General features: G+C 55.8%; 3 protein-coding genes across 8 annotated transcripts in view; 1 reads left to right on the plus strand and 2 right to left on the minus strand.

Annotated features, from left to right (window-relative positions):
- Window positions 1-33: 33 nt before the first annotated feature.
- Window positions 34-10553, plus strand: PLEKHH3 (pleckstrin homology, MyTH4 and FERM domain containing H3). 6 transcript variants are annotated; one of them, XR_004990254.2, is made up of 13 exons: window positions 34-665; window positions 2551-2606; window positions 2979-3058; window positions 3154-3345; window positions 3431-3588; window positions 3693-3813; window positions 4850-5156; window positions 5740-5947; window positions 6193-6329; window positions 6648-6780; window positions 6968-7404; window positions 7702-7893; window positions 8744-8883. XR_004990254.2 is itself a non-coding variant. In XM_036450725.2 (13 exons), exons 1-13 carry the CDS (start codon window positions 504-506, stop codon window positions 8918-8920), a joined length of 2385 nt encoding a protein of 794 aa, XP_036306618.1. In that variant the 5' UTR covers window positions 36-503; the 3' UTR covers window positions 8921-10553. The 6 variants fall into 6 exon arrangements, 5 of the variants coding, with proteins under 5 accessions (XP_036306622.1, XP_036306618.1, XP_045442199.1 ...); XM_036450725.2 differs by having other exon boundaries at window positions 36-665; window positions 6968-7429; window positions 8744-10553; XM_045586243.1 differs by having other exon boundaries at window positions 36-665; window positions 6193-6327; window positions 6652-6780; window positions 6968-7429; window positions 8744-10553.
- TUBG2 (tubulin gamma 2) lies at window positions 9898-14754 on the minus strand. Its single transcript, XM_036450734.2, has 11 exons — window positions 14484-14754; window positions 14074-14186; window positions 13730-13897; window positions 13339-13407; window positions 12927-13006; window positions 12205-12331; window positions 11511-11597; window positions 11242-11391; window positions 10669-10821; window positions 10426-10587; window positions 9898-10305 (listed from the first exon to the last, which is right to left on the minus strand). Exons 1-11 carry the CDS (start codon window positions 14530-14532, stop codon window positions 10108-10110), a joined length of 1356 nt encoding a protein of 451 aa, XP_036306627.1. The 5' UTR covers window positions 14533-14754; the 3' UTR covers window positions 9898-10107.
- The window catches only part of LOC118726263 (tubulin gamma-1 chain), a 31933-nt gene continuing 17888 nt past the window's right edge, over window positions 9898-23942 (minus strand). Inside the window, exons 12-13 of the mRNA XM_045586247.1 lie at window positions 23580-23592; window positions 9898-10087 (exon numbers count right to left, since the gene is read on the minus strand). The gene's annotated coding sequence lies outside the window, so the exon portion shown is untranslated. The remainder of the gene's footprint in view (window positions 10088-23579; window positions 23593-23942) is intronic.

Here is a 23942-nt window from a genome sequence, read left to right on the forward strand (position 1 = left end):
GAAGGGGGGGCGGAGGGGAGGGGACTGGGGAGGCGGGTCCCGGCGCTGTGCTCGCGCCCCCAGCGCGCCAGTCCCCGGGCTGCAGGGAGCGCAGGGCGCGCGGCCCGGGCCCCGGCCACCGGACGCTCTACCGGACACGACCCTCCTCTGGCGCTTGGACAGCTGCCCACCGTGGACTCTGCACCGGACACTGCCCCCCGCAGGGCTGGACACCGCCACGGACACTACTTCCCAGCTCCGGACATTGCTCCATCTTTCCCCCTGGGTTCTGGACGCTTTTCCCCCTCCCCCTTCGGGGGCCCAGACACGGAGCCCCCCGCGGGCTCTAGCTAACAAGCCCTGGTCCCCGAGCGCCAGACACTGCCTCCGCCCCGTCCCCTTCTCCCTTCCCCTCCACCCGCCTCCTCTCTCCCCCGGTTCGGGTCGGAGCACCGCCAGGCTTAGGACCCCCTGCAGCTCGGCAGCCGGCTGCCGGCTCCCCCCTCCCCCGGCCGCTCGCCCGGATGCCTCTCCCCGGGGGACTGTGGTGGCTCCTCTGCTGCCGTCGAGGCTTCACTCTCCTGCACCGGGACTACGGGGACGGCGAGCTCAGCGGGGACGGAGACGAGGACGAGGACGAGGAGACCTTTGAACTGCGGACCCCGAGCCCAGCGGGCGGCGGGAGGGTAAGTCCTGGGGGTTTGAAACCTCGTCTCAACCCCTCTCTCTCCCTACCCGAGCCGTCACGCCGGGTCCCGCTCAGACTCCAGACCGGCTACTGCGGACGTGGGAGAGGCGTTTGCCTCGGGGTCGGAGTCCCGGGAGCAGCCCTGCCTGGAGGTGCCCGTGGGCCTCGCGCTGGGTGCTGTCCACCTGCTGGGGCCCCGAGGCGGGAGGCGTCACGCGTGGCCCGACCTGGCCCTGCCTCTCCCTGCCCCGCCGGGCCCGGTCCCAGCCCATCTCCTTCCGCCTCCGCCAGCGCCCAGGAATGTGGAGGGGCCGGCTGGGCGGCCCGGACGCCTGGGTCCTCTCCGCTCCGAGCTCCCGAGCGCGGGGCCTGGATGCTCTCTGGGAGCTCCCGCCTCAGGGACCTGGGCAAGGGGAGGCCGCCCCTTCGGGTTAGGGTCCGTGGCGGGGACCCCACGGAGAGGGAGCTGGGGGCCACCACCCTCCGAGGACCCGTCGTCGTTAACCTCAGGACAGAACTCGCGGCCCGCCCTGGTGAGCCTCCTTGGGAATCCGGAGGGGATGGGCCTGCGGAACACCCGGCTCCCAGGTTGTGTCCAACCTCCTCCTCATGGGGAAACTGAGGCACGGGGTGTGGGAGATCGCCTCCCCCTGTCCTCCCCTCTGTGATTCCCTCACAGACTGGCAACCAGCTTCCCAGGGCTATGGCCTGGGTCAGGCCCCCATCCCCCCGCTCAGGGGTCCCCAGCAGGCCCGGTGGCTCCGTGCCCGAGTGGGGCGGGCTGAGCCTCCCGCCAGGGCCGGCGCCAGCACCTGGCGGAGGCGGCGGTCGGATAAATATAGAGGGGGGGGGCGGGGAGGGAAACGGGACTGCGATTAGGGGGATTGGTCTGAGAGTGGCCAGCACCTGCCCTCCGTGGTGGGGTGGCCACGAGCCCCTTTCGGACTCCCCAGAAAGTGGGTGGGTCTTTGTGCCTCAGGAACACGCAGGACCCAGGCGTCCCCAAGCGTCTAGGCTGGGCAGGGTCGGCTCTGTGAATCAGGCCACTGCTTCCCTCACGCTCCACCTCCACCCCCCTCCCGGGAGCTTGGGGACAGGTGTCCCTGGCCCCCCTCCCCCACCTTCCCCTCTTGGCCTTAGCAGTCTTCTTGCCATGGCCTGGCTCCTGGATGGGTTTGTGGCCTCAGACCCAGGTCTACAGTGGAAGTTCTAAGGCGTTGGGGGGGGGGGGGTGCGTGTCCCGTTCTCAGCCTGGCCAGCCCTTCCTGGGCCCAGCAAAGGGACAGGGTCTCTGGTTACACTGAGTCTCTGTGGTGTCTGTGGAAGGCCTTAAAAGGCTCCTGGGGAAAACCCTAAGCCCTATGCTGAAGGGACCCTCTCCCCTTCATTCTCCTTCACTCGCCTCTGTGCCCACTTCCTGCCTGCCCACCCCCCCCCCCCAGCCAACCAGGGAAAAGGAGGGGAGAGTGACTGGGAACCTGCAGGAGCAAAAAGAGACCTCATCCTCCTCTCCCTTTCAAAGGTCGGGAAGCTAAGGCCCGAGGATTGAAGGGGACTTCGATGTCCCTCTCTCCCATCCCTGGTCAGTGAGTGCTGGGCTTGGTATTCGAACCCAGGTCTCCTGACTCCCCGTCCAGTGCTCTTTCTCCCCTCCCAAGCCCCTGATGGCATCTTTGAAGTGTAACCGACCCAGAGGAAGCTTTTTAAAAGCTCCAGCTGTGCTATAGAAACTAGCGGGAGGGGCGAGCCCAGCGGCCTTAGCCAGCTCCGTCACAATCAGGACCCCACGCCTGGATTCTTCAGTCCCCTGAGCAGCACCGTCCGGGGGCAGAAGCCTTGCGCATCCCAAGCGGAGGGCTCTGACCTTGAGCCTGTTTCCCCAGGGCCCCTTGGACGTGACGCTGACCCAGCCTGTGAGGAGCGGGCCGATCTCGGACAGGTGAGCGCCTCCTCCGCATCCCATGGTCGGGAGACCCCACCCGGTCCCCCCCAGGACCCCCATCCTCGCCGCCTTCCCTCTCGCGATTGTGCAATAAGGGAGAGTCCGTACGCCGGACGCTGTGGTTTGGCTGGGGTCCCGAGGGGGCGGTCCGGCTGGGGGCGCCGGGAGGAAGGGGGGGGGGGTCCGGGCTATTTTTGGTGAGAAGTCAGACCGGCCCAGCAGTTCCCACAGCCGGGGGGAGGGGTGCCCGGCTCGGGAGCAGGCACCCCTTTCTGTCGGGGGAACCCCTGTTGAGGAGTCCCCCTGGAGGCGGGGTGCAGGACCCGCAGCCTCTCCCAACCCTTCCCCCCTCCCTCCCCCCTGGCCCAGGCTGCAGAGCTGGGAGGAGACGCGGAGCCTCATCCCGGAGAAGGGGCCGCTGGAGGACGACGCGGATGTGGTGGTGAAAGGTGAGGACCCCCTTCCCCATGCGTTCTGGATGCCCCTCGGTCCGCACCCAGGCTCCTGGGGATAATGTCTTCGCCTGCTGGTGCCCTCCCCCCAGGCTGGTTGTACCGGGAGCCGCGCGGACGAGGGGCGCGGCCCTGGCTGCCCCCGCGCCGGGCCTGGTTCGTGCTCACCCGGGACTCCCTGGACCAGTTCAGCGGCAGCGGGCAGGGGGCGCGGCGCCTCGGGAGCCTGGTGCTCACCAGCCTGTGCTCAGTGACCGGCCCGGAGCGCAGGCCCAAGGAGACGGGTGAGACCTCGTGGGGATTCCCCTCCCTCCCTGGGTGGTAGCCCCGGCCGGCCCTGACGGCTCTCCGGGCCTCTCCTGCCCGCAGGTCTGTGGCTAGTGACCGTGTCTGGCCGGAAGCACAGCGTCCGGCTCTGCTCCCCGCGTCAGGCCGAGGCTGAGCGCTGGGGGGCGGCGCTGCGGGAAGTGATCGCCTCCAAGGCGCCGCTGGAGACCCCCACCCAGCTGCTGCTCAGGGACATCCAGGTGGGAGAGAGGGGGCTCCGTGGGGAAAGAGGAGGGTGGGGGGGCTTTCCGGGCTCCTGGGGAGCCCCCTTCTCCATCACTGTGCCCCTTTCCTTGGCCTCCAGGAGAGTGGCGCGGATCCAGAGGCCGTGGCCCTCATTTACCGGCGGAACCCTATTCTGAGGCACACCAGCGGGGCCCTGTACGCCCCACTTCTGCCCCTGCCCTATGGAGCCAGCGCCCCAGGTGAGTGGTGCCCGTGGCCCAGCCCCCTGGCTGGGGGATCTGAATGCCTCACCTGAGACCCAGGAGTCCTCAGGGGACCATCCAGCCCCTCCCCCCGCCCCCCCACACACACTTTTTAAAGAAGAAAGCTGAAACCAGAAGCTGAGCAGACTGAGAGCCAGGATGGCAGGGTGGGAAGCCATCACATACGAAAAAGGCCCCCTTCGAAATTTTTTAATCTTTTTTTTAATAGCAAAGGTGGAAATTTATTGAGAAACAAGCACCGACTCCCACGTAGGGAGGGAGAAAGAGTCCCCTGACCTTTTTTTTTTTTTATGATGACTGGTGTTCTTAAATGAGTTTCTACCCTGCTTTCTATTCTTTTATCACGCCCTTAAGACCATGCCATAATGTCTTTACAAATGGTGGGAGAATGTGCTCACTTCATCCCGCCGTTTCTCCCCGAAGGGGATTAGTGACTGGCCCAGGTCGTGAAGCTGCGGCTCGAGAGCCACAAGCGGCTCTTTGGCCCCTTGAGTGTGGCTCTTCCACAAAATACCACGGCCTGGGCGAGTCTATGTTGAAGAAGGAGCGTTAGAGGAAGTTTAGGTTTAAAAAAATGTGGCTCTCCAAAGACATTTCAATCGTTGTCCTGTTGATATTTGGCTCTGTGGACTGATGAGCTTGCCGACCACTGAGCTGGAGGAGTAAGGGGAGTTGGGAGAAGAACCCTGGCTTTCTGACTCCCAGTGCAGCCTGTTTTCTGGCCCATGGTGATGGCTCCCTGTGCCCAACTGCAGAGCCCATGTCCCTCAGTCTGTGCCTCTACCTCCCTAGCTGGAGTGCATCTTTAGCAGACGGGAAGAGCCCTGGGGGAGGGGTGGAGAGTTTGGCTCTGCGGGGACCACTGCTTTCCCTTCACTCTTCCTGTCGTTCGCACTCTCCCTTCCCTGCCACCCTCACACTCCCTCGACCTCCCCTGGCCCACGCTTTCCTCCCAGGGCTCAGCTCTGCGTCCCCTCTCCAAACCGGCCCTCCGCCCCCCGCCCTCCTGCAGGTCCGGGCTACGCGCCCCTGCGCGAGGAGGCGGTGCGGCTGTTCCTGGCGCTGCAGGCGCTGGAGGGGGCGCGGCGGCCCGGGCCCCTGATGCAGGGTGTGCTCCAGACCTGCCGGGACCTGCCCGCGCTGCGCGACGAGCTCTTCCTGCAGCTGGCTAAGCAGACCTCGGGCCCCGCGGGGCCCCCGGGGCTCCCGGCCGCCCGAGACCCCGCGGCCCTGCGCTACTGGCAGCTCCTCACCTGCATGAGCTGTACCTTCCGGCCTGGGGGCGCCGTGCGGGGGCACCTCCTGGGACACCTGGAGAGGTGAGAGGGCTGGGCCGGGGCAAGGCCAAGGCCGGGCGCTATGGAGCTGGGAGAGGGTGGCAGGCCTTTGGAAAGGGTTGGGCAGATGAAGAACTTAAACCCGGAGGAGGGGAGGGATTTATCCAAGGTGAGGGCCGCTGAGAATAGGTGCAGTGCCTTTCTGGGAATCACAAGATCGCATCTCCCTTGCAGGCGGAGGGATTGAAAAAAAAAAAAAAAAAAAAAGGTGCCCCTTTGGGCGGAGGAATAGTCAAAAGGGAGCTTTTCCTTGGGGCTGGTGCAGTCCAGCGCCGGGGCTTTTAGGTTGGAAAGCGGCTGGATTCCAGGCGGAAGAAGGACCTAGGAGACCTTGGGGAAGTGGGAGGGGCAGTTAGAGAGCCGCTAGGAGCCTTAGAAAACCCTTCAGCTCCTTACCAAGCGCCAGGGGTAGATGCCGAGCAGCCTGTCGCTCGCTGCCTTCTTGGAGCTTAGAGTTCGAGGGGAGGGCACCAACGAGATGAAATAAACTGTAAAGTAAGAATGTGAGAGGGAGGGGAGAAGGAAGGCCCTCTGAGCACCGACCTGAGGGTCCTCACCAACCCAGGACGGAGCAGGCGCTCCCGGACTCGGAGCTGGCGGAGTACGCGCGCTTCATCCGCCAGGCGCTGGGCCGGACGCGCGGCCGCGAGCTGGTGCCATCCCTGGCGGAGATCTCCGCGCTGAGCCGGCGGCAGGAGCTGCTGTGCACCGTGCACTGCCCGGGGGCGGGGGCCTGCCCGGTGGCCATAGACTCCCACACCACGGCGGCGGAGGTAAGGCCGGAGAGAGAGGCCCCCCGAAACTCCAGCCCTTCCTCCCAGCTTTCTGCGCGCAGCCCTCCCGGTGGGTGCGCGGGCCCCAGGTTTGCCCCGGGTCTGAGAGTCATCATCGGGATCAGGGGTGTGTGTGTGGCAGGACTGAGACTCGAAAGACCACCCCCCACACACACAATGGGATCAGCTCCCCCCCCCCCAGCAGTGCTGACAAGACCCCCGAGCGGTCTGACTCTCCCCTTCAGGTTGCTCGGGAGCTGGTGGGGCGGCTGGGCTTGGCCCGAAGTCGCAACGCTTTCGCGCTGTACGAGCAGCGAGGGGCCCAGGAGCGAGCCCTGGCCGGGGGGACTCTCATGGCCGACGTGCTCACCAGGTTTGAGAAGTAAATGTCCAGCCCCGGCCCCCCTCTCCGTTAGCCCATCTTCCTGCAAACCTAGGTCGGTCCCCAAGCGAACCATGAGCGCTTGTCGCCTGTCCTGCCCAGTAGAGAGAGTTTGCTGGTTCTGCTGGTTCTAAGACGGACCCCTGTCCGCCAGCGCCTTGCAGTGGAGTTTCAGATCTCAGCTCCGAGGTCCTCTCCGCTCTAGTCCCGCTCCCAAAGCCCCCCGCCCCCCCCAGCTTGGCCCCGTCCCGCCCAACCAACCAACCCTTGGAGGGTGGGGGCCCGCGGCCTCGCTCAGCCCCTCGATCTCCATCGCAGTTTAGCAGCGGAGGAAGCCGCGCCGGAGGACCCGCCCGACGCCGGCTGGAAACTGTGTCTGCGTCTCCACGGACCTCTGCGCCCTGAGGGGCTGGCCCCGGACGGCCACGAGCTGCCTTTCCTCTTTGAGCAGGTGAGGATGTTAGCATGGACGCAACCCCTCATCCCCCCCTCCCCTCCAGCCTGACCTCCCTTGTTGGGCCATCGCACGTCGGGCGTTGTGGCAACCCTGGGGGAGGCTGTCCTCGAACCCAGACCTCAGATTCCTCGCCCCAGGGTGTTGGCACAGTGGCCCCGCCTGATGCCGGTGCCTCCCGCAGGCTCACGCGCTGCTGCTGCGCGGCCAGCCGCCCCCGCCCGACGACACGCTGCGCGCCCTGGCGGCGCTGCGCCTGCAGAGCCTGCACCGCGACTTCTCCCCCAGGGCGCCCCCGCCGCGCCTGGACCGCCTGCTGCCGCCCCCCACCCCGCCCCCGCCGCGGGAGGACCCTCCCCGCCCCATCCCCAGGCCGCCCCCCTCCGCCGCCCTGCTGGCCGGGGCGATCTGGAGCTCCGGCCTGGCCAAGAGGCGAGCGGAGCGGGCCCGGCGCATCGGGGCCGGCCGCCCGGCGGGCAGCGCGGTCCGAGAGGGAGGAGGCAGCGCCGGCATGGCGGCCGTGCTGGGCAGCTGGAAGCGGCTCCAGGGCATGGGCCGAGCTGAGGCCATGGCGGCCTACCTGGCCCTGGCGGCGCAGTGTCCAGGGTTCGGCGCTGCTCGGTATGAAGTTCTGGAGCTGAGCACGGTGAGGGGGAGAAGGGAGAAGGGGACTCTGGTGGCCCAAGCCCCCACACCTTTGCCCCAGAGCCAGACGCCCCCACTGGGGGGTCCTTTCACTCCCTACCCCCAGCACAGCTGTCTGTCCCAGACCCTCCACACCCTGGGAGCGTTAACCCCTGGTCCACACATTCACTGTGGTTCATAGGGGGGCTGGGGATCCTCCTGCTCTCAGCCATCTCTTCCCACCAAAAGAGAGGGTCCTCTCTCTGCACCCTGACTCTGCCCGTCTGTCTCCAGGAGCCTGGTGGGGGTGCTCCCCAGAAGCTATGCCTGGGCCTGGGAGCCAAGGCCATGTCCCTCTCCCGACCGGGTGAGACGGAGCCTATCCACAGTGTCAGCTACGGTCACGTGGCCGCCTGCCAGCTAATGGGCCCACACACCCTGGCGCTGAGGGTGGGGGAGAGCCAGCTCCTCCTGCAGAGCCCCCAGGTGAGCAGGAAGGAGGGGTGCGGACTATTGAATAGAGTGATGAATGCTACAGAGGGAAGGGCCCTGTGACTGGAGGCGGCCGTGGCATTGTGTAGGATGGTCAGGAAAGGATACTCAAAGAAGGTGGCATCTAAACTAGCCATAGGAGCAGCGACCAGTTTGGCTCAGTGGATAGAACACCGTCCTGCGGACGGAAAGGTCCCAGGTTCGATTCCGGTCAAGGGCATGTACATTGGCTGTTGTGCAGGAGGCAGCTGGTCAATGTTTCTCTCTTGTCGATGTTTCTAGCTCTCTATCCCTCTCCCTTCCTCTCTGTAAAAAAATCAGTAACAGCCGAAGCCTGTTTGGCTCAGTGGATAGAGCGTCGGCCTGCGGACTGAAAGGTCCCGGGTTCAATTCTGGTCAAGGGCATGTACCCTGGTTGTGGACACATCCCTAGTAGGGGGTGTGCAAGAGGCAACTGATCGATGATTCTCTCTCATCGATGTTTCTAACTCTCTATCCTTCTCTCTTCCTCTCTGTAAAAAATCAATAAAATATATTTTTTTTAAATCAGTAACATATTTTAAATAAATAAATAAACTAGCCATAGGAAGTTCTACAGGAACAGCATTCCAGTTAGAGGGACAAGCAAGTGCAAAGGCCCTGAGATGAACATGAACTTAGCTGGTTAGAGGAGCTCAAGAAGGAAGTGTGACTGGCACATGGTGAGGGAGAGAGTGATGGGGAGGAAGAAAATCTTGTAGGGGCAGCTCATGGAAGGCTGTGGTTAGGAGCCTGGGTGGTGGAGGAGGAGACAGGAGAACCCAGTGGCTACTGGGGTTATATTCTGCCCTCTGCCCTTTCTTAGGTGGAAGAGATCATGCAGCTGGTGAATGCCTACTTGGCTAACCCCTCCCCTGAGAGGCCCTGCAGCAGTCCTCCTCCTTCATGCCAAGACCTGCCAGACATCTCCTCTCCCAGCCAGCACCCCGGCCTGGACGAGCCCCAGGGACACTCTGGCTGTTTGGGGCAGCTGCAGAAATGAGCCTGCCAAGAGGTCACGACCTCCCTTCCATCTCCAGCCTGGATCTGGACTGCTCTGAGATCTGAGGGAACCATGGACCCTTTTCGCCCTGCAGGGACAGGGCCTACCCCACACCAAAGGGCTGCAATGGGTGCAATTTTCTAGTTTGTTTCTTAATTTATTTGTAGAAGAGAAGCAAAAAAAAAAAAAAAAAAAAAAAAAAAATCCTTATTTACACAAACCCTTCCTGTGGGAGTTTGTCAGTGGACAAGTTGGAGCTCCAAGGCTCAGAGCTCCACCTCTGGGGACGCCCACACTCTGGGCTTTTACCAGCACTGAGGGAAGTCTGGATACCACAGGGCTCCACCCTCTGTGACTGCCTGGATTTAACCCTTTCGTGGCCAGTATGCTGCCACTGGGCACTGGGTGGGGCGGATAAGAGGGCAGTTGTGGAAGCTGGCAGTTACTCTCTCCTCGCCAATGAGTGCACAGAGGTGGCCTCCTGGTGTCCCGGAGGCCAGAGGGCGGTGAGTCATCAGGACTAGCACTGCCCAGTGCGTGAAAGGCCTGTTGCTTTGGGCCTGGAATGGAGAGAACCCTGGGGCAGGATTAGACCCAGGATCTTCTGTGGCACAGAAAGAGCTTGTCAGGACTCCTGAGATCTGTGGCTGCTTTATCAGATCAGATTGAACAGGGTTGATTTCCTGAGGATCTGATACCCTGGGGCACTGGGAAACTAGAGTCCCAGATTTCCTGTCCTACTATGGGCCATCTTTCCATAGTCCTTACAGCCTCATCCCTGAGTAAAGGAAGCTGGGGCAACAGCCTAGAAATAGGCTGTTCTAGGCAAAGGATGTTAACGGTAGCAGACACGCTAAGACCTGGACTAATGGTAAGAAGGTAGAGCAGGTAAAGGTCTCCCTAACCCACGTACCTGGGCATTGGGAGGGAACACGGAGGGCCCTTCCTCATCCCTATAGTGATAGGCCGAAACCTGATTATATTCACAACCAAGCTTTATTATTTTATTAGATGTAAACAAGCATATCAAGGGTTAGGGCATGGGAGAGGGAGCAGGGCTAGCTTCTGGGCCGGAGAGGAACCCTCAAAGGGTTGCTGGTGAAGGGAAGGTGGGTGAAGGGAAGGTGGGACAGAGGGACCGCCATGATGGGAACGGTGCTTACTCTCCAGGGGGCGGAGGGAGGAAGTCACTGCTCCTGGGTGCCCCAGGAGATGTAGTCTGGTTGCATAGCTGTATGGTACTCATCGATGAGCTCCTGCACAACCGCCCTGGATCTGTCCAGTTCATCGAAGTTCTCCTTGAAGATGTCCTCCTTCCGGAACTGCTCCAGGAAGGCCTCCCGCTTCCGCAGCTTGTCGTACTGCTGGCAGGAACTTTCAAACAGCTGGAAGAGGGAGATCTCCATGATGGGAGCCAGTGCAGGGTGGGGAGGTTGGAATGGATGGGGAGAGAATGACAAAGGGGCTAGTGGAACAGCGGCCAAAGACCAGGAGACTAGCCTCACCGAGGAGATGCTGGTGTGGTTGGCCATCATGAGCCCGCTGACCCGGTGGGCGGAGGGCAGGTAGGGAGACTTCCTGGACAGGGCCACCTGGATGCTGGCTGGGCCCCAGGGGATGAAGTTGGCCAGCTTCCGCTCCCGGATCCTCTGCAGGCTCTTGTGCACCTGGGGTGGGCACAGGGTGGTGGTGGTCGCCTCTCCTCTACCCCCGCAGGTCCCAGGGTGGAACGAAGGGGCCTCACCTACCTGAGTGGGATCCACCTCGCCCTGGATGATGTTGAGGATGGCGATGTAGCAGTGGTTGGTCTGCCGGTCCCGGCCAGTGGACACCATCACGTTCTTGGGCTGCAGCAGCCGCCTCATCACGTCCAGGACCGTGGTCTTCCTCACGCTGGCCACCTGAGGGGACAGTGGGCCACGGGGACCAGGCCAGCACTCAGGGCACAGTCCACAGATGCACGGACAGAGAAGAGGAGGCAACACATGTCCCCCACCAGACTCGGGGCAGTGCGGCCTCTTTGGGGACTGTCTTTAGGTTCAGGCCTCTGCTGAGCCTCTGCTGTGGGATCGGGAATCTTAGCCATCCTCAGCTCAGCAAACTCATGCCCCTGTGCAGGAGCATAAGGAGACCCCATACAGCCCAGACCCTGCAGGGAGCCAAAGGCAAGGGAGGGAGGAGAGCAAGTCAGCAAGAAAGTCTTCCAGTCTGTGCCAGCCCCTGAGCACAGCGCCTCCTGGGCAGCAGGGAAAGAGGAAGGTGGGTTAGAGGTTTCTGGGCTCCGGGCCAGTTGGGCCTGAGACAGCGAGGGCTGTTCTTACCGACTGGTCCGTGGTGAGGGGGGTGTAACCCGTCATGAGGAAGTGGAGCCGTGGTGTGGGAATGAGGGAGGCGATGAGGCCGATGAGGTCGTTGTTCATGTAGCCAGGGTAGCGCAGGGTGGTGGTGCTGGCTGACATGATGGTGGACACCTGGGGACAGGGATGCCAGGTCAGGGGCCTGGGCCTGGTTGGGGGGTGCTCCCTTCCCCAGACAAGGGTTCCAGGAGGAAGGGGTTCCAGTCCAAAGGAATCCAGAAGCAGCGGCTCACCAGCTGGTTGATCTGGGAGAAGGATGGGTTCTGGATGTGCAGGCGGTCTGTGGCGATCCGGTTCAGGGCGGTGTTGTCCAGCACCACCTGAGGGGGACAGAAGAGGGTCACGGCACCTTTTTGAGGAGAAAAGGGGCAGAGAAATAAGTGATTAGCTTATCCCCTCTCTAAAGTCCAAAACCAGGAAGTCAGTATGTTCTTTTAAAAGGAAATGTACTGTGTCTGGGGCATCCTGAGACACTTTCTACCACCCAGTGCAGTCACCCAATATCTGATTCCCACCATGTGCCATGCACTGAGCCTGGCTCTGCAGATACCAAGGCATGGTCTTCCCCCTCGCCCTGTCTACAGTCTAGTGGAGGGAGACTGACATTAAATATAAAACAACAGAAGAGTATAGTTACCGCCTAAAATATGCACAAAGGCACTTGACCTTGACTGAGTGGTCAGGATGGTTTGGCTAACAAAGTGACCTTTGTGCTGAAAATGTAAAGCATGAGTAGGCATTAAATAAGGGGGACAAAAGAGGGGGGTTGTAAGCAACTTGGGATCTGGTCCTTATTTCATAATTTGGGGTTCGAGGTACGGGTTTGCTGGCCGTCTGTTCTCTCAGCTGGGGCTCCGGAAGGGCAGGTGTGTGGGTCTCCCGGTTTGGGAGGCGAACCCCACCCCCGCTCCCTCCTCTTATGCTCACCACGCAGTCGGCGTTCTGGGTCAGCCTCTTGAGGGTGAGCAGTGAGTTGTAGGGCTGGACCACCACGTCGCTCATCTCGTCCTGGTTGGGAAACACGGAGTAGGTCTGCACCAGCTTCTTGGGGTACCTGAGAGTGAGGAAGAAGATAAGGGGAAGGTAGCACCATCCCTGCCTATCTCTGTCTTTTCTGGGGACAACAAGGGCCATTCCTTTCTTTCCAGTGCCTCCAAATTCTTCTGCAAAAGGGCGTGAGGGCAGAACTGAGTCTTAAGAGCCCAGGAGCCACAAAGGATAAGCCTCGCCCAGCCAGTATGGCTCAGTGATTGTCAACTCATGAACCAGAAGGTCACAGTTCAATTCCCTGTCAGGGCACACGCCCGGGTTTTGGGCTCTACAGGAGGCAGCCCAGCCATGATTCTCATCATTGGTGTTTCTGCCTCTTCCCCTCTCTGAAACCAATAAAAACATATAAAAGTAAAATCAATAAGCATATCCTCAAATGAGAATTAAGAAAAGAAAGAAAGAGGGAGGGGGAGGATAAGCCAAAAGCATCAAACTCTGTAGTTGCCCTCCTCTCCCCAGATAAACACCCCTCCCAGGCTCTGTTCCTACGTGGGACTCAAAGACTAGCTGCACGTTTTCCAGTCCAGGAGGAAAAAAGGGAATAAAAAAGAAGGATGTTGCCCAGGGAACCAGAGCTAATGCCCAAACCCAGGCTTTACCTGTCATTCAGCCGCTCCAGGAGGTAGGAGCCCAGGCCAGAGCCTGTCCCCCCAGCGATGGAGTGACACAGCACAAAGCCCTGCGTGTGAAGGACAGAAAGGCAGGGAGGAGACTTCAGGCTGGTCTCACTGCCCAGGCCCAGCACACTCATGTCTCCAGCCTTCCTCCGTGTCCATTCCGGCAGAGGCTCCCTGGGAAAGATGACTCGGACCCCAGAAGCTGGTGCATCCTGATTAGCATTTCCTTGAGGACAAGGACTTTGTTTACCTCAATAGCTCACATCAGATGCTCAGTAAATGAGTTTTGACTCTCATTGCCCCCATCCCAACACCTGTTCAGGCTGCCGCCTGACATTTCCCCAGCACTTTCCAGCCTTTTTTGTTTTTGTTCTTCAGTGGGGCAAAACCTCACCTCTAGGCTGTCACTTCCATCTGCTTCTCGATCTATGATGTCAAAAATATCTTCATGGATTTTCTCACCCTGCATATAGAGACACAGGTGGGGAGAGGGGGGGTTGTTTAGGATGAGGATTCTGGAGAGCATCTCTTTTCAGCACCAAAAATGCTATCTAGGGAGAGACCACTGCTGCCACCCTCTATCACAGCCTCAGCGGTGGCCCTCGACTCAGAAAAGCTACTTTGCAAATAATTTGCATAAACCTCTCCCAGGCTAGCCCTCTGGTCAGGGCATCCCTTTGTCTCCTTTTTATGTTAATTTCGTCTAATTAGATCCCCAGGCTGCTTGAGCCGGCCTTGCCTAAGGGAGGGAACACCAAGTGTTCCTGGGATGGCCGCCTGAATACCTGGGAGAATCCACTGGCCCAGTTGTTGCCGGCTCCTCCTCCGTGCTCTGACAGGTAGATGTTTTCTGGGTTGTAGAGCTTGGCGTAGGGGGAGTTGAGGATGGAGTGGATCACCCGGGGTTCCAGGTCCAGCAGCACAGCCCTGGGGATGTAGTGCTCATCGTCTGCCTGACAACAGGAGTCCAGGAGGGGGCCCACTCAGTAAAGGCCGGCCCAGTCCTCCGTCCTCCCATCTCTGGCTCCACCCTGCCCTCCCTCCGCAAGCCAGCCGCCCTGGCCCCTCTACCCGGCGGGATTTCCCAAGACCCTTGCCTTCAAGCCCCCTGGCCACCTCGCCGGAGCACCTGGTAGAAAAAGACGTCCTTGCGGTCCGTGCCCTCGGTGGCGAATTCCTCCACGATGCCCTCGGGGCTGATCCCATGCTCTGCGCACAGCTGTTTCCAGAACTCGAACCCAACTGGGGAATGGGGGGAGATGCTGGGTCCGCTAGAGTCATAGGCCTCAGAAGCCCAGGGCTGGGCACAGAGGCTGTCACACCCAGATGCTAGATCCCAAACCCCTGTCTGGGAGCCTTCACCGCCCAGGGCTGGATGCTTAGCTCTGGGTCCGGTGCCGGTTCATCATGCGCAGTAGGGCAGGCGGGTGTGGGGGGGTCACGGGAGGAGGGAAAGGACAACAGCAGGATGCCAAGCGCTGGAGTGGTACCCAAAGAGGCAGAACCGGGACCGGAGGGGCCCGGCGCGCGCTCGCTCACTCTGATTGCCGCACTGGCCCAGCTGCAGGGTGATGATCTCCCGGGGCATCGCTCTTCAGCCGCGGCCGCGCCAGCCCGGCCCGCAGGGAGCCGCGGCGCGGGGGGACGGAAGCCGGGCAGCCGGGCGCGCAGGACGCGGGGAGCGCGCGCTCCCTCCGCCTTTTGACGCGGGTGCGCGGTTTGCGCGTGTGCAGTGCAGGTCTCCACGTGGCCGGTGGGCCGGGATGCCCAACCTGGGCATCATTAACCCCGCAGCACCGCAGCTGGAATGCGGCACAGGCGCATGGTGAGGCCACGCCTCCGCCTGCCCACCCAGCCTCAGCTCTGCGCCTGCGCGGTGAGGCTAGCCAGGGCTGCAGGGATGCGCCTCTGGTGCAGGGCAGGGGGAGGATGGGGGGGAGGATGAGGGGGAGGAAGGGGGGGAGGGTGGGGGAGGAATGGGGGGGGAGGGTGGGGGAGGGATGGGCGGGGAGCCGAGGCCCAGGTGTGTGGGGTCAGCTGCGCTGCCTAGATAGGTCAGCGGCTCCGCTAGTTGGAGGGCCTAGATTCGAGGCAATGTTCTTTCATTTTTATTTTTATTTTTTTTATTGATTTTGTACAGAGAGGAAGGGAGATAGAGAGCTAGAAACATCGATGAGAGGGAGTCATCGATCAGCTGCCTCTTGAATACCCCCTACTAGGGATATGCCCGCAACCAAGGTACATGCCCTTGACCGGAATCGAACCCAGGACCTCTCAGTCCCCAAGCCGACGCTCTATCTGTTGAGCCAAACTGGTTTCAGCTCATTTTTATTTTTAAATTAAGTATACCTACCATATTTTCCGGCGTATAAGACGACTTTTGAAACGAAAAAAAGTCAACCGAAAATCGGGGGCAAAAGACCAAAATTGCACAAAAATTACCTGCAGATCTTGACGACAAAGTAAGTCTTTTCTTTGAAGTGGGGAGTAGTCTTATACAGCGAATATAGGCCTAAACCTATGTTTTAACTGTAAATTAGGGGGCCGTCTTATACGCCGGAAAATATGGGTAACAAGAAATGTGCCATTTTAATAATTTTAAATGTATAATTTATGGCATAAAGTACATTCACATGATTCTGTAACTATTACTACCATTCAACTCCAGACTTTTGTCATAGTTTCAAACTTTAATGCTGTACTCATTAAATAACCCAACCCTTGCCGAAACCGGTTTGGCTCAATGGATAGAGCGTTGGCTTGGGGACTGAAAGGTCCTGGGTTCAATTCCGGTAAAGGGCATGTACCTTGGTTGCGGGCATATCCCCAGTGTGGGGTGTGCAAGAGGCAGCTGATCGATGACTCTCTCTCATCGATGATTCTAACTCTCTATCTCCCTCCCTTCCTTTCTGTACAAAATCAATAAAATATATTTTAAAAATAAATAAATAAAAATAAATAAATAAATAATGCAACCCCAAATCACCATTCTACTTTCTGCCTCTATGATTTTCTGACTACTCTAGGTATCTCATACAAGTGGGATCATACAGTGTTTGCCCTTTTGTGCCTGGCTTATTTCACCTACGATAATGTCTTTAGGGTTACTCCATGTTGTAGCATGTGTCAAAATTTCATTCCTTTTTAAGGCTGTATAATATTCCATTGTATGTATATAACACGTTTTGTGTTCATCCATTCATCTGTTGCTATGGACATGGGTGTACGAATATCTGAGTCTCTGTTTTCAATTCTTCTGGGTCTGTACCCAGAAGTAAAATTACTGAATTATATAGTAATTTCATGTTTAATTTTTTAAAAATATATTTTATTGATTTTTGTACAGAGAGGAAGGGAGAGAGATAGAGAGTTAGAAACATTGATGAGAGTCATCTATCAGCTGCCTCTTGCACACCCCCTACTGGGGATATGCCCGCAACCAAGGTACATGCCCTTGACCGGAATCAAACCCAGGACCTTTCAGTCCCCAAGCTGACGCTCTATCCATTGAGCCAAACTGGCCCTGGCTCATGTTTAATTTTTTGAGCAATTGCTATACCATTTCCCACAGCGCTGCACCGTTTTACATTCCCATCAGCAATGCACAAGGGTTCCAGTTTCTCCACATCCCGGACAATGCTTGCTACTTAATGCTCTTTGTGTTTTGTTTGTTTGTTTTAATTCTCACCGGAGGATATTTTTTCCATTAATTTTTCAGAGATAGTGGAAGGAAAAGAGGGAAGAGGGGAGAAGGCAAGAGAAACATCTCTATGAGAGAGACACACCAGTTGGTTGCCTCCCACACACGCCCCCACTGGCGCTGGAGCCTGCAACCCAGGGATGTGCCCTTGGTCAGGAATTGACCTGCAACCCTTCCAAGCTGGGGGAGCCACACTAGCCAGGGCTTTTTTTTTTTTTTTTTTTTTTTTTAAGACTAGCTATCTTAATAAGTGTAAAGTGGTATCTCATGTGGTTTCTATTTTATTATTATTTTTAAAATATATTTTTATTTATTTCAGAGAGGAGGAGAGAAACGGAAACATCAGTGATGAGAGAGAATCATTGACCGGCTGCCTCCTGCACACCCGTGGCATGTGACCTGGCCAGAATGGAACTGTGACCTCCAGGTTCTCAGATCGATGTTCAACCAATGAGCCACGCCGGTGGGACTAGTTTCCACTTATGAGCACAACTGAAGTTGATGCTCTTTTATTAGGAACCTTTTGGAATCACCTGCTCAGATCCTTGGCCCATTTGTTTTTCTTTTCTTTTCTTTTTTCTTTTTTCTTGATTTTTTTTCTTATTTAATGAGACACAGAAAGAGAAATTGGTTGGTTCCACTTATTTGTGTATTCATTGGCTGATTCTTGCATGTGCCCTGGCGTATGGGGATAATGCTCTCACCAGCTGAGCTGGGGAGGGAGCCAGGGCTGCCCATTTTTCCATTGATAGAGTGAGCCATCCTTTCCTTCTCTTGTGCACGGGACATGTCCCTTGTTAAAGAAACCCTCCCCTGTCCCAGCACCATAAAGCTGTCTTCTTGCCTTCTCCCAAAAGTCCCCTCGTGGCCCTAACCGGTTTGGCTCAGTGGATAGAGCATCGGCCTGTGGTCTCAAGGGTCCCAGGTTTGATTCCGGTCAAGGGCATGGACCTTCGTTGTAGGCACATCCCCAGTGGGGGGCAAAGGGGTTGCAGGAGGCAGCTGATCGATGTTTCTAACTCTATTCCTCTTCCTTCCTCTTTGTAAATAAATAAATAAATAAAGCCAATAAAATATATATTAACACACACACACACACACACACACACACACACACAGTCCCCTCGCTGGTGCACTGCAGGTCTTTAGTTCACCGGGAACTTATCTGAAGGCTGGCGGTGAGATAAGGACCTGCTTTATCTCTTCCCTACGGAGGCCCATTGTCTCGGAACCAATTATCGGAGCGTCGGCTCCCGCCCTCGGCTCCGGCCCCGGCGGCCTCCCGGCCGCTGGGCCGTCTGGCTGCCCGTCTGGCTGGTGCTCCCGGGGCCGCTGCAGAGGCTCTGGCCAAGCACCGCCGCCCAGACGTGGTTTTTGGTTTGGTTTGTTTTGTTCTTGCCTTCTCGCTTTTTATGAGAAGTCGGCCGCCTTCCAGAGCCGCCGCCAGGAGCCCTCGGGGCTTCTTTAGAGGCTCCGGCTCGCCCGGCGCCGCGTCCCTCCCCTCCGCCCGCCGTCGGATGATCCCCGGGAAGCCGGCCGCTCCTCGCTGTCCTCCCGGCTCTCCTCGCCGCCGGGGCCGCGCCTTCGGGGCCGCTGTCCTGAGCCTGGGCCGGCCCCTCTGCGTCCGCCCCGGTGGAGAGGGAGACTTCGGAGGTGAGAGTCACCTCGCCAGGCCTCCCTCCAGGTGGTGAGTCGGGCAAGGCTGCTTGCTTCCTGGAGAAGAAGAAGCTGTAAGCAGTGTACGAACCCATGTGAAACTCGAGAGTTTAATTTCAGCCTTTTCTTGGGATTAATAACAGTGCCTCGCTCCTCCTCCTGGTTTCCCAGAAGCGGTAAAACATACCTCAAATCCCCGTTTATAGGCAAACAGGTCAGGACGTGTGCATGTATCTGAGCTGGAGAGGTTGCAGGGTAGGTTTCCCTTGTGAAGCCAGCTCAGAGCAGTGGAGGCCCCTAGTCTGCAGACGGTCTGGAGACGGATGCTTCTGTACACGAGGAGAGCTGGGCAGAAAGGCTCCTGGTCACCAGCAAGCTTCGTTTTCCATGTCTGCTGAGAGCTGACCAGTGCATGTCTGTTGAAGGAGATGAGCACTTAGCACCGTGCGAACTCAGAGACAACACTCAATGCCTGTCAGCCAAAGGTATGATTATCACTGGCTGCAGTCAGACCTGGAGAATAGCTTGGCTGCTCTCACCGATAGAGGCTCTTATGCAGAGTTAAAAGCAAAATGAGTGGTTGCTTTAAAATAAATGCTAAAAAACTAAAACCTAGTTATTTGTCACCATCCTACAGATACTGTTTCAGATCCAACTTCATTGAGGTGTAGCAAAAGGCCTGGGTTCCTGATCTTGCTCATGGGTTTTAGATCCAGGGTCTCAAGGTCATTACCAGAGACTTGATTACTAAGTAGTCTGCCTCTACTATAAATGTGGCCTTTGCGAACTAACAAGTTGGTTAAATGGCCTAAGCCTTTATTTCCAGGTTAAACACACACACACACACACACACACACACACACACACACGCACCACAAACATTATTTTGGCCGCACCTTCATTTCTAGCCTTTCCTGGACACCTGGCCTGCAGTAAGTTGGAGCTCAGTATGTTGGAGAGGTGAGGTAAGAAGGCAGAGGTATGAGGTAGGGAAATGAGGATTGCCTCAGGAAATGGGAGGGAGGGACTTAGTTAAAGCAGCTCTAGATCTTGAAACTGGAGTCCTATACAATAGGGAGTTTCAAAAGGAAGCCCAGAAAACGTCAAACCATTAAAATGAAGAGCTGAAGGTCTTTATGTGAAGGAATTTATGCTAAATTCACATTTTGGTTACAAAATAGAACAAAACATGCTATTTAAAAAATATTTATAATGTCTAGTGTTGATGAGGATTTGAGAAGTGGGTGCTTTTATATACTGTGTTTATGCATTATCGGTCGTCATATAAATGGATACATTCTGGAGGATAAATTGGCAGTTCTCTTGATATGTACAATGCACATAACCTTTGACTCAGCAATTCCGCTTGGAAGGAGCTATTGGTAAGGAATATAAAGTAGAACGTTCATTGGCCTGGAAAGTTAGACAACATATGGTAGGTGACAAAAATAAGTTACAGAACAAGGTGCATGGTCTCATCCCTTATGACAAAACAAAAATGAAAGTATTTTTGAGTCTATGTGGGAGGGGGGAAAAAGGGAAGGTGTGTGCTGAAGGAATGGAAGAAGTAGCAGGTGTCCAGGCAGATGTGGGGAAGACATGCTGAGCTGAGGGTGAACCGGCAGTGAACTGGAGAAGTCAGCAAAGACCAGACCTGGATGTGCCTTGCAGAATGGGAAGCTGTAGAAGGATCCTGACCAGAGCTGGGACAGAACCAGACTAGCATCTTATTATTATTTTTTTTTATTTTTATTTATTTTAATTTTTTAAAAACATATTTTATTGAGTTTTTACAGAGAGAAAGAGAGAGGGATAGAGTTAGAAACATCCATGAGAGAGAAACATCGATCAGCTGCCTCTTGCACACCCCCTATTGGAGATGTGCCCACAACCAAGGTACATGCCCTTGATGGGAATTGAACCTGGAACCTTTCAGTCCGCAGGCCGACGCTCTATCTACTGAGCCAAACCGGTTTCGGCTATTATTATTTTTAAATATGTTTTTATTGATTTCAGAGAGAGGAAGAAAGAGGGAGGGATAAAAACACCAATGATGACACAGAATCATTGATCGGCTGCCTCCTGCACGCCCCCTACTGGGGATGTGCCTGCCACTGAGGTACATGCCCTTGACCAGAATCGAAACTGGGACCCTTCAGTCCTCAGGCATCGGCTCTATCCACTGAGCCAAACCGGTTAGGGCTATGTCACAACTTTTAAGAATATATTCTGACAACTGTATTTCAATATAATTGGTTTCCATGGTAATCCTGTCTATTGTTGCATGCACTAAAAAAAACATTATCTGCCAGACTGCCAGAGGCTTTCTCAGTGTGAACAGGGTTAAGAACTCCAACTCCAAAGGCAAAGAGAGAAGGGGAGATTTGTACCCAGAAATGGGCGTGTAGTGTATTAGGCACATGCTTTTTAGAACATAGGAGAGACTTCCATATTGAGACACTGGAGGGACAGAGAGAGGATTTTGAGAGCCAAGGTCCCTGAGGATGTTGGAGCTATTTGGATGCAGGGCTCAGGTGGAGGGATTAATACAGGAAGGAAACTTTTCCCACAGTAAAAGGGAGGGAAGGCTGGGTGTAGATAAAAATAAGTGATTTTAGTGGGGTGGGAGTGGGGGCAGGAAGTGGAGGGGGATCCTGCCTGAGGGCTTCTATTTTCACAGTGAAGTAGGAGTGAGGTTATCTGCTGAGAGTGAGAATGAAAGGGGAGGGGACAAAGGTAGGGAACAGAAGAGAGGACTGACAAGGACAAGTAGAAGGACTACCAGCTCAGTGGGTGGAAAGGGGTGGGGCAGTTAGAGGCCTTTGGGTTGTCCTGGCAACAGTCTGTGTGGGTGTCTCAGTGTAGGAGTCAGGGCAGAAAGTCAACTAGAGCTAGGGCTGGAGTTTTACCAGGAGGAGAAGGTGAAGATCAGGAGCAAAGGAAGGATGGATCAAATGGTCCAGGCTGTGTGGAAGGGATGTGAAGCTAGGAAGGGCCGATAGCTTAGGAGAGTGAAGTCAACATTGGGAAGAAGAATGGGAATGAGAAAGTGGAGATGCAGGAACTGGTGGTTCAAGAGTGAACCAGTCAAGTTTAAGGGTGAGGGGTGGCTGCTGAGGTCTGTCCACATAGTGTGGTGACAAGCAGAGTAGTAAAGGGCGTTGGAGGTAAGGAGGTCAAGGAACAGACGGTCCAGTCAGGACCATCCTTATGGATGTCAAAGTTAGCTAGGATGAAGGTGAGCTTGGAGGGCAGGGAAAAGTCTGAAGAATGTGGAAGCGTGATTCGGAAGTAGGTAGTAGAGCACACGTGTCAAACACAAGGCCCGCGGGCCAAATCCGTCCCGCCAGGCCTTGCAATGTGGCCCGCACCGCGCTGTCATCACTGCACTCTGCTGCGTTTCCATCACAATGACAGTTTATGACTGTTCAGTAAACCATTCGGCCCGTGATTTAGGCTGGATTTTAGATTTTGGCCCCTTCTCTGATTGAGTTCAACACCCCTATAGTAGAGTGTGGTGGTGTTGGATAACATCATGTATCAAAGGAGGAGGTGGATAAATAGTAAGATAAATAGTAATTGTTTAATAGTATCAATAAAGAGAGAAAATAGCCGGACCGGTTTGGCTCAATGGATAGAGCGTTGGCTTGGGGACTGAAGGGTCCCGGGTTTGATTCCTGTCAAGGGCATGTACCTTGGTTGCGGGCATATCCCCAGTAGGGGGTGTGCAAGAGGCAGCTGATCGATGACTCTCTCTCATCGATGTTTCTAACTATCTCTCTCCCTTTCTCTCTGTATAAAAATCAATAAAATATATTTTAAAAAAAATAAAAGAGAGAAAATAATGCCTACCTACCCATGCTCCTGCTGTGTAGCCAGGGCTTCACACAAAATAGCTAGCCTTTAAAAAAAAATATATATATATATATTTTTACAGAGAGGAAGGGAGAGGAATAGAGAGTTAGAAAAATCAGTCAGCTGCTTCCTGCACACCCCCTGCTGGAGATGTGCCCGCAACCAAGGTACATGCCCTGGGGCCCTTGAGTCCGCAGGCCCATGCTCTATCCATTGAGCCAAACGGGTTACAGCTTGGCTAGTCTTTTTAAGAGGCCAGAGAGAATCATACAATTTGGACTATCCATGATCTAGAACAGCAGTTTCCAACCCCAGAAAACAGTTTCCTCCCATGCCCCACCCCAACCAGGGGACTTCTGCAAACCAGCAGAGGCCAGTTTGGTCTCACCACAGCGGTGCCCCTCTGGCTCCTCACCTTCTCAGTTTATGACTTTGGCTGCTGACCCCGGGCCTCTGCAGGTCTCGGACAATTCGTTTGTGCAGGCTTTTGGGGCAGGCGGGTCTGAGATTTCCCCTGTGAAGACTGTCAGAGTCTTTTGCCTTGCCTACTTCAACCCCATCTGAAATTAGTGATAGAAGCAAGTCAGCAGGGGTGTGTTCTGGGTGGACCAAGACCAAACAGGCTGAAACAGTGTTCCCTCTGTGGAGTCACCCTGTGATCACATAAGCAAGGAGCCAACGTCCGTCCAGTTCCCTCCGCCGTCATTCTTCCTGGCTCGGGAGTGATACGTGGCTTAAGGTGTTTTTGTTAATCACATGTTGAAGCAAAGTCATTTTCAAACTATTGTCACGTGTGGGAATCAAAGTAATTTTAATCTTATCTTCCCTTATCTGAGTTGACATCTGTGTGACTTGGTTCCTCCTCCTTGGCATATCTTAGAAGCACTGGAGGGTACAAAAAACCCACAAGATTTTATCCTCTGGCCGAAACCGGTTTGGCTCAATGGATAGAGTGTCGGCTTGGGGACTGAAGGGTCCCAGGTTCGATTCCGGTCAAGGGCATGCACCTTGGTTGTGGGCACATCCCCGGTAGGGGGTGTGCAAGAGGCAGCTGGTTGATGTTTCTCTCTCATGGACGTTTCTAGCTCTCTATCTCTCTCTCTTCCTCTCTGTAAAAAATCAATAAATTATATTAAAAAAAAAAAGATTTTATCCTCTGGAACCTTTGCTTTGTCAACGTAGATTTTTTGAAAAATAAATGAATAAAACTGTCTTTATGATACAGGAGACATAAAACATGGCTGTACATAGCAAATCCAAAGGAATATTAAAAAACAAAACAAAACATAAAACCCTACTAGAACTAATAAGTGAGATTAGAAAGGTTACAGAAAACAAGGTTCATATACACAAGTCAACTGTATTTTTTCAATTAAAGTTGTTTAGGTACTTATTTTTAAAAAATATATTTTATTGATTTTTTTTAAAGAGAGGAAGGTAGAGGGATAGAGAGAAACATCATGAGAGAGGAACATGGATCAACTGCCTCCTGCACACTCCCCACTGGGTATGTACCTGCAACCAAGGTACATGCCCTTGACCAAAATCGAACCCGGGACCCTTGAGGCTGCAGGCCAACGCTCTATCCACTGACCCAAACTGGTTAGCGCTGTTTTTTAAATTGTGGTAAAATATACATAACATAAAAGGGACCATTTAAAACACTTTGAGTGTACAGTTCTGTGATGTTAAGTGTATTTATATTGTTGTGCAATCATCAAGATGTCTTCTTAACAGCCAAAACTGGTTTGGCTCAGTGGATAGAGTGTCAGTCTGTGGACTGAAAG

The sequence above is a fragment of the Pipistrellus kuhlii genome, unplaced genomic scaffold (assembly GCF_014108245.1).
Source record: "Pipistrellus kuhlii isolate mPipKuh1 unplaced genomic scaffold, mPipKuh1.p scaffold_m20_p_22, whole genome shotgun sequence".
NCBI lineage: Eukaryota > Metazoa > Chordata > Mammalia > Chiroptera > Vespertilionidae > Pipistrellus > Pipistrellus kuhlii.

What these genes read in the sequence shown, in the direction of transcription:
- PLEKHH3 (XM_036450725.2), top strand. Translation starts at nt 504, where the DNA reads ATGCCTCTCCCCGGGGGACTGTGGTGGCTCCTCTGCTGCCGTCGAGGC. An exon ending in AGCGGGCCGATCTCGGACAG is followed by an intron (nt 2,607 to 2,978) that starts GTGAGCGCCTCC and finishes CCCCTGGCCCAG; the next exon opens with GCTGCAGAGCTGGGAGGAGA. An exon ending in TCCTCCTGCAGAGCCCCCAG is followed by an intron (nt 7,894 to 8,743) that starts GTGAGCAGGAAG and finishes GCCCTTTCTTAG; the next exon opens with GTGGAAGAGATCATGCAGCT.
- TUBG2 (XM_036450734.2), bottom strand. Translation starts at nt 14,532, where the DNA reads ATGCCCCGGGAGATCATCACCCTGCAGCTGGGCCAGTGCGGCAATCAG. An exon ending in AGGACGTCTTTTTCTACCAG is followed by an intron (nt 13,898 to 14,073) that starts GTGCTCCGGCGA and finishes TCCTGTTGTCAG; the next exon opens with GCAGACGATGAGCACTACAT. An exon ending in TCTCCCAGATCAACCAGCTG is followed by an intron (nt 11,392 to 11,510) that starts GTGAGCCGCTGC and finishes CCCTGTCCCCAG; the next exon opens with GTGTCCACCATCATGTCAGC.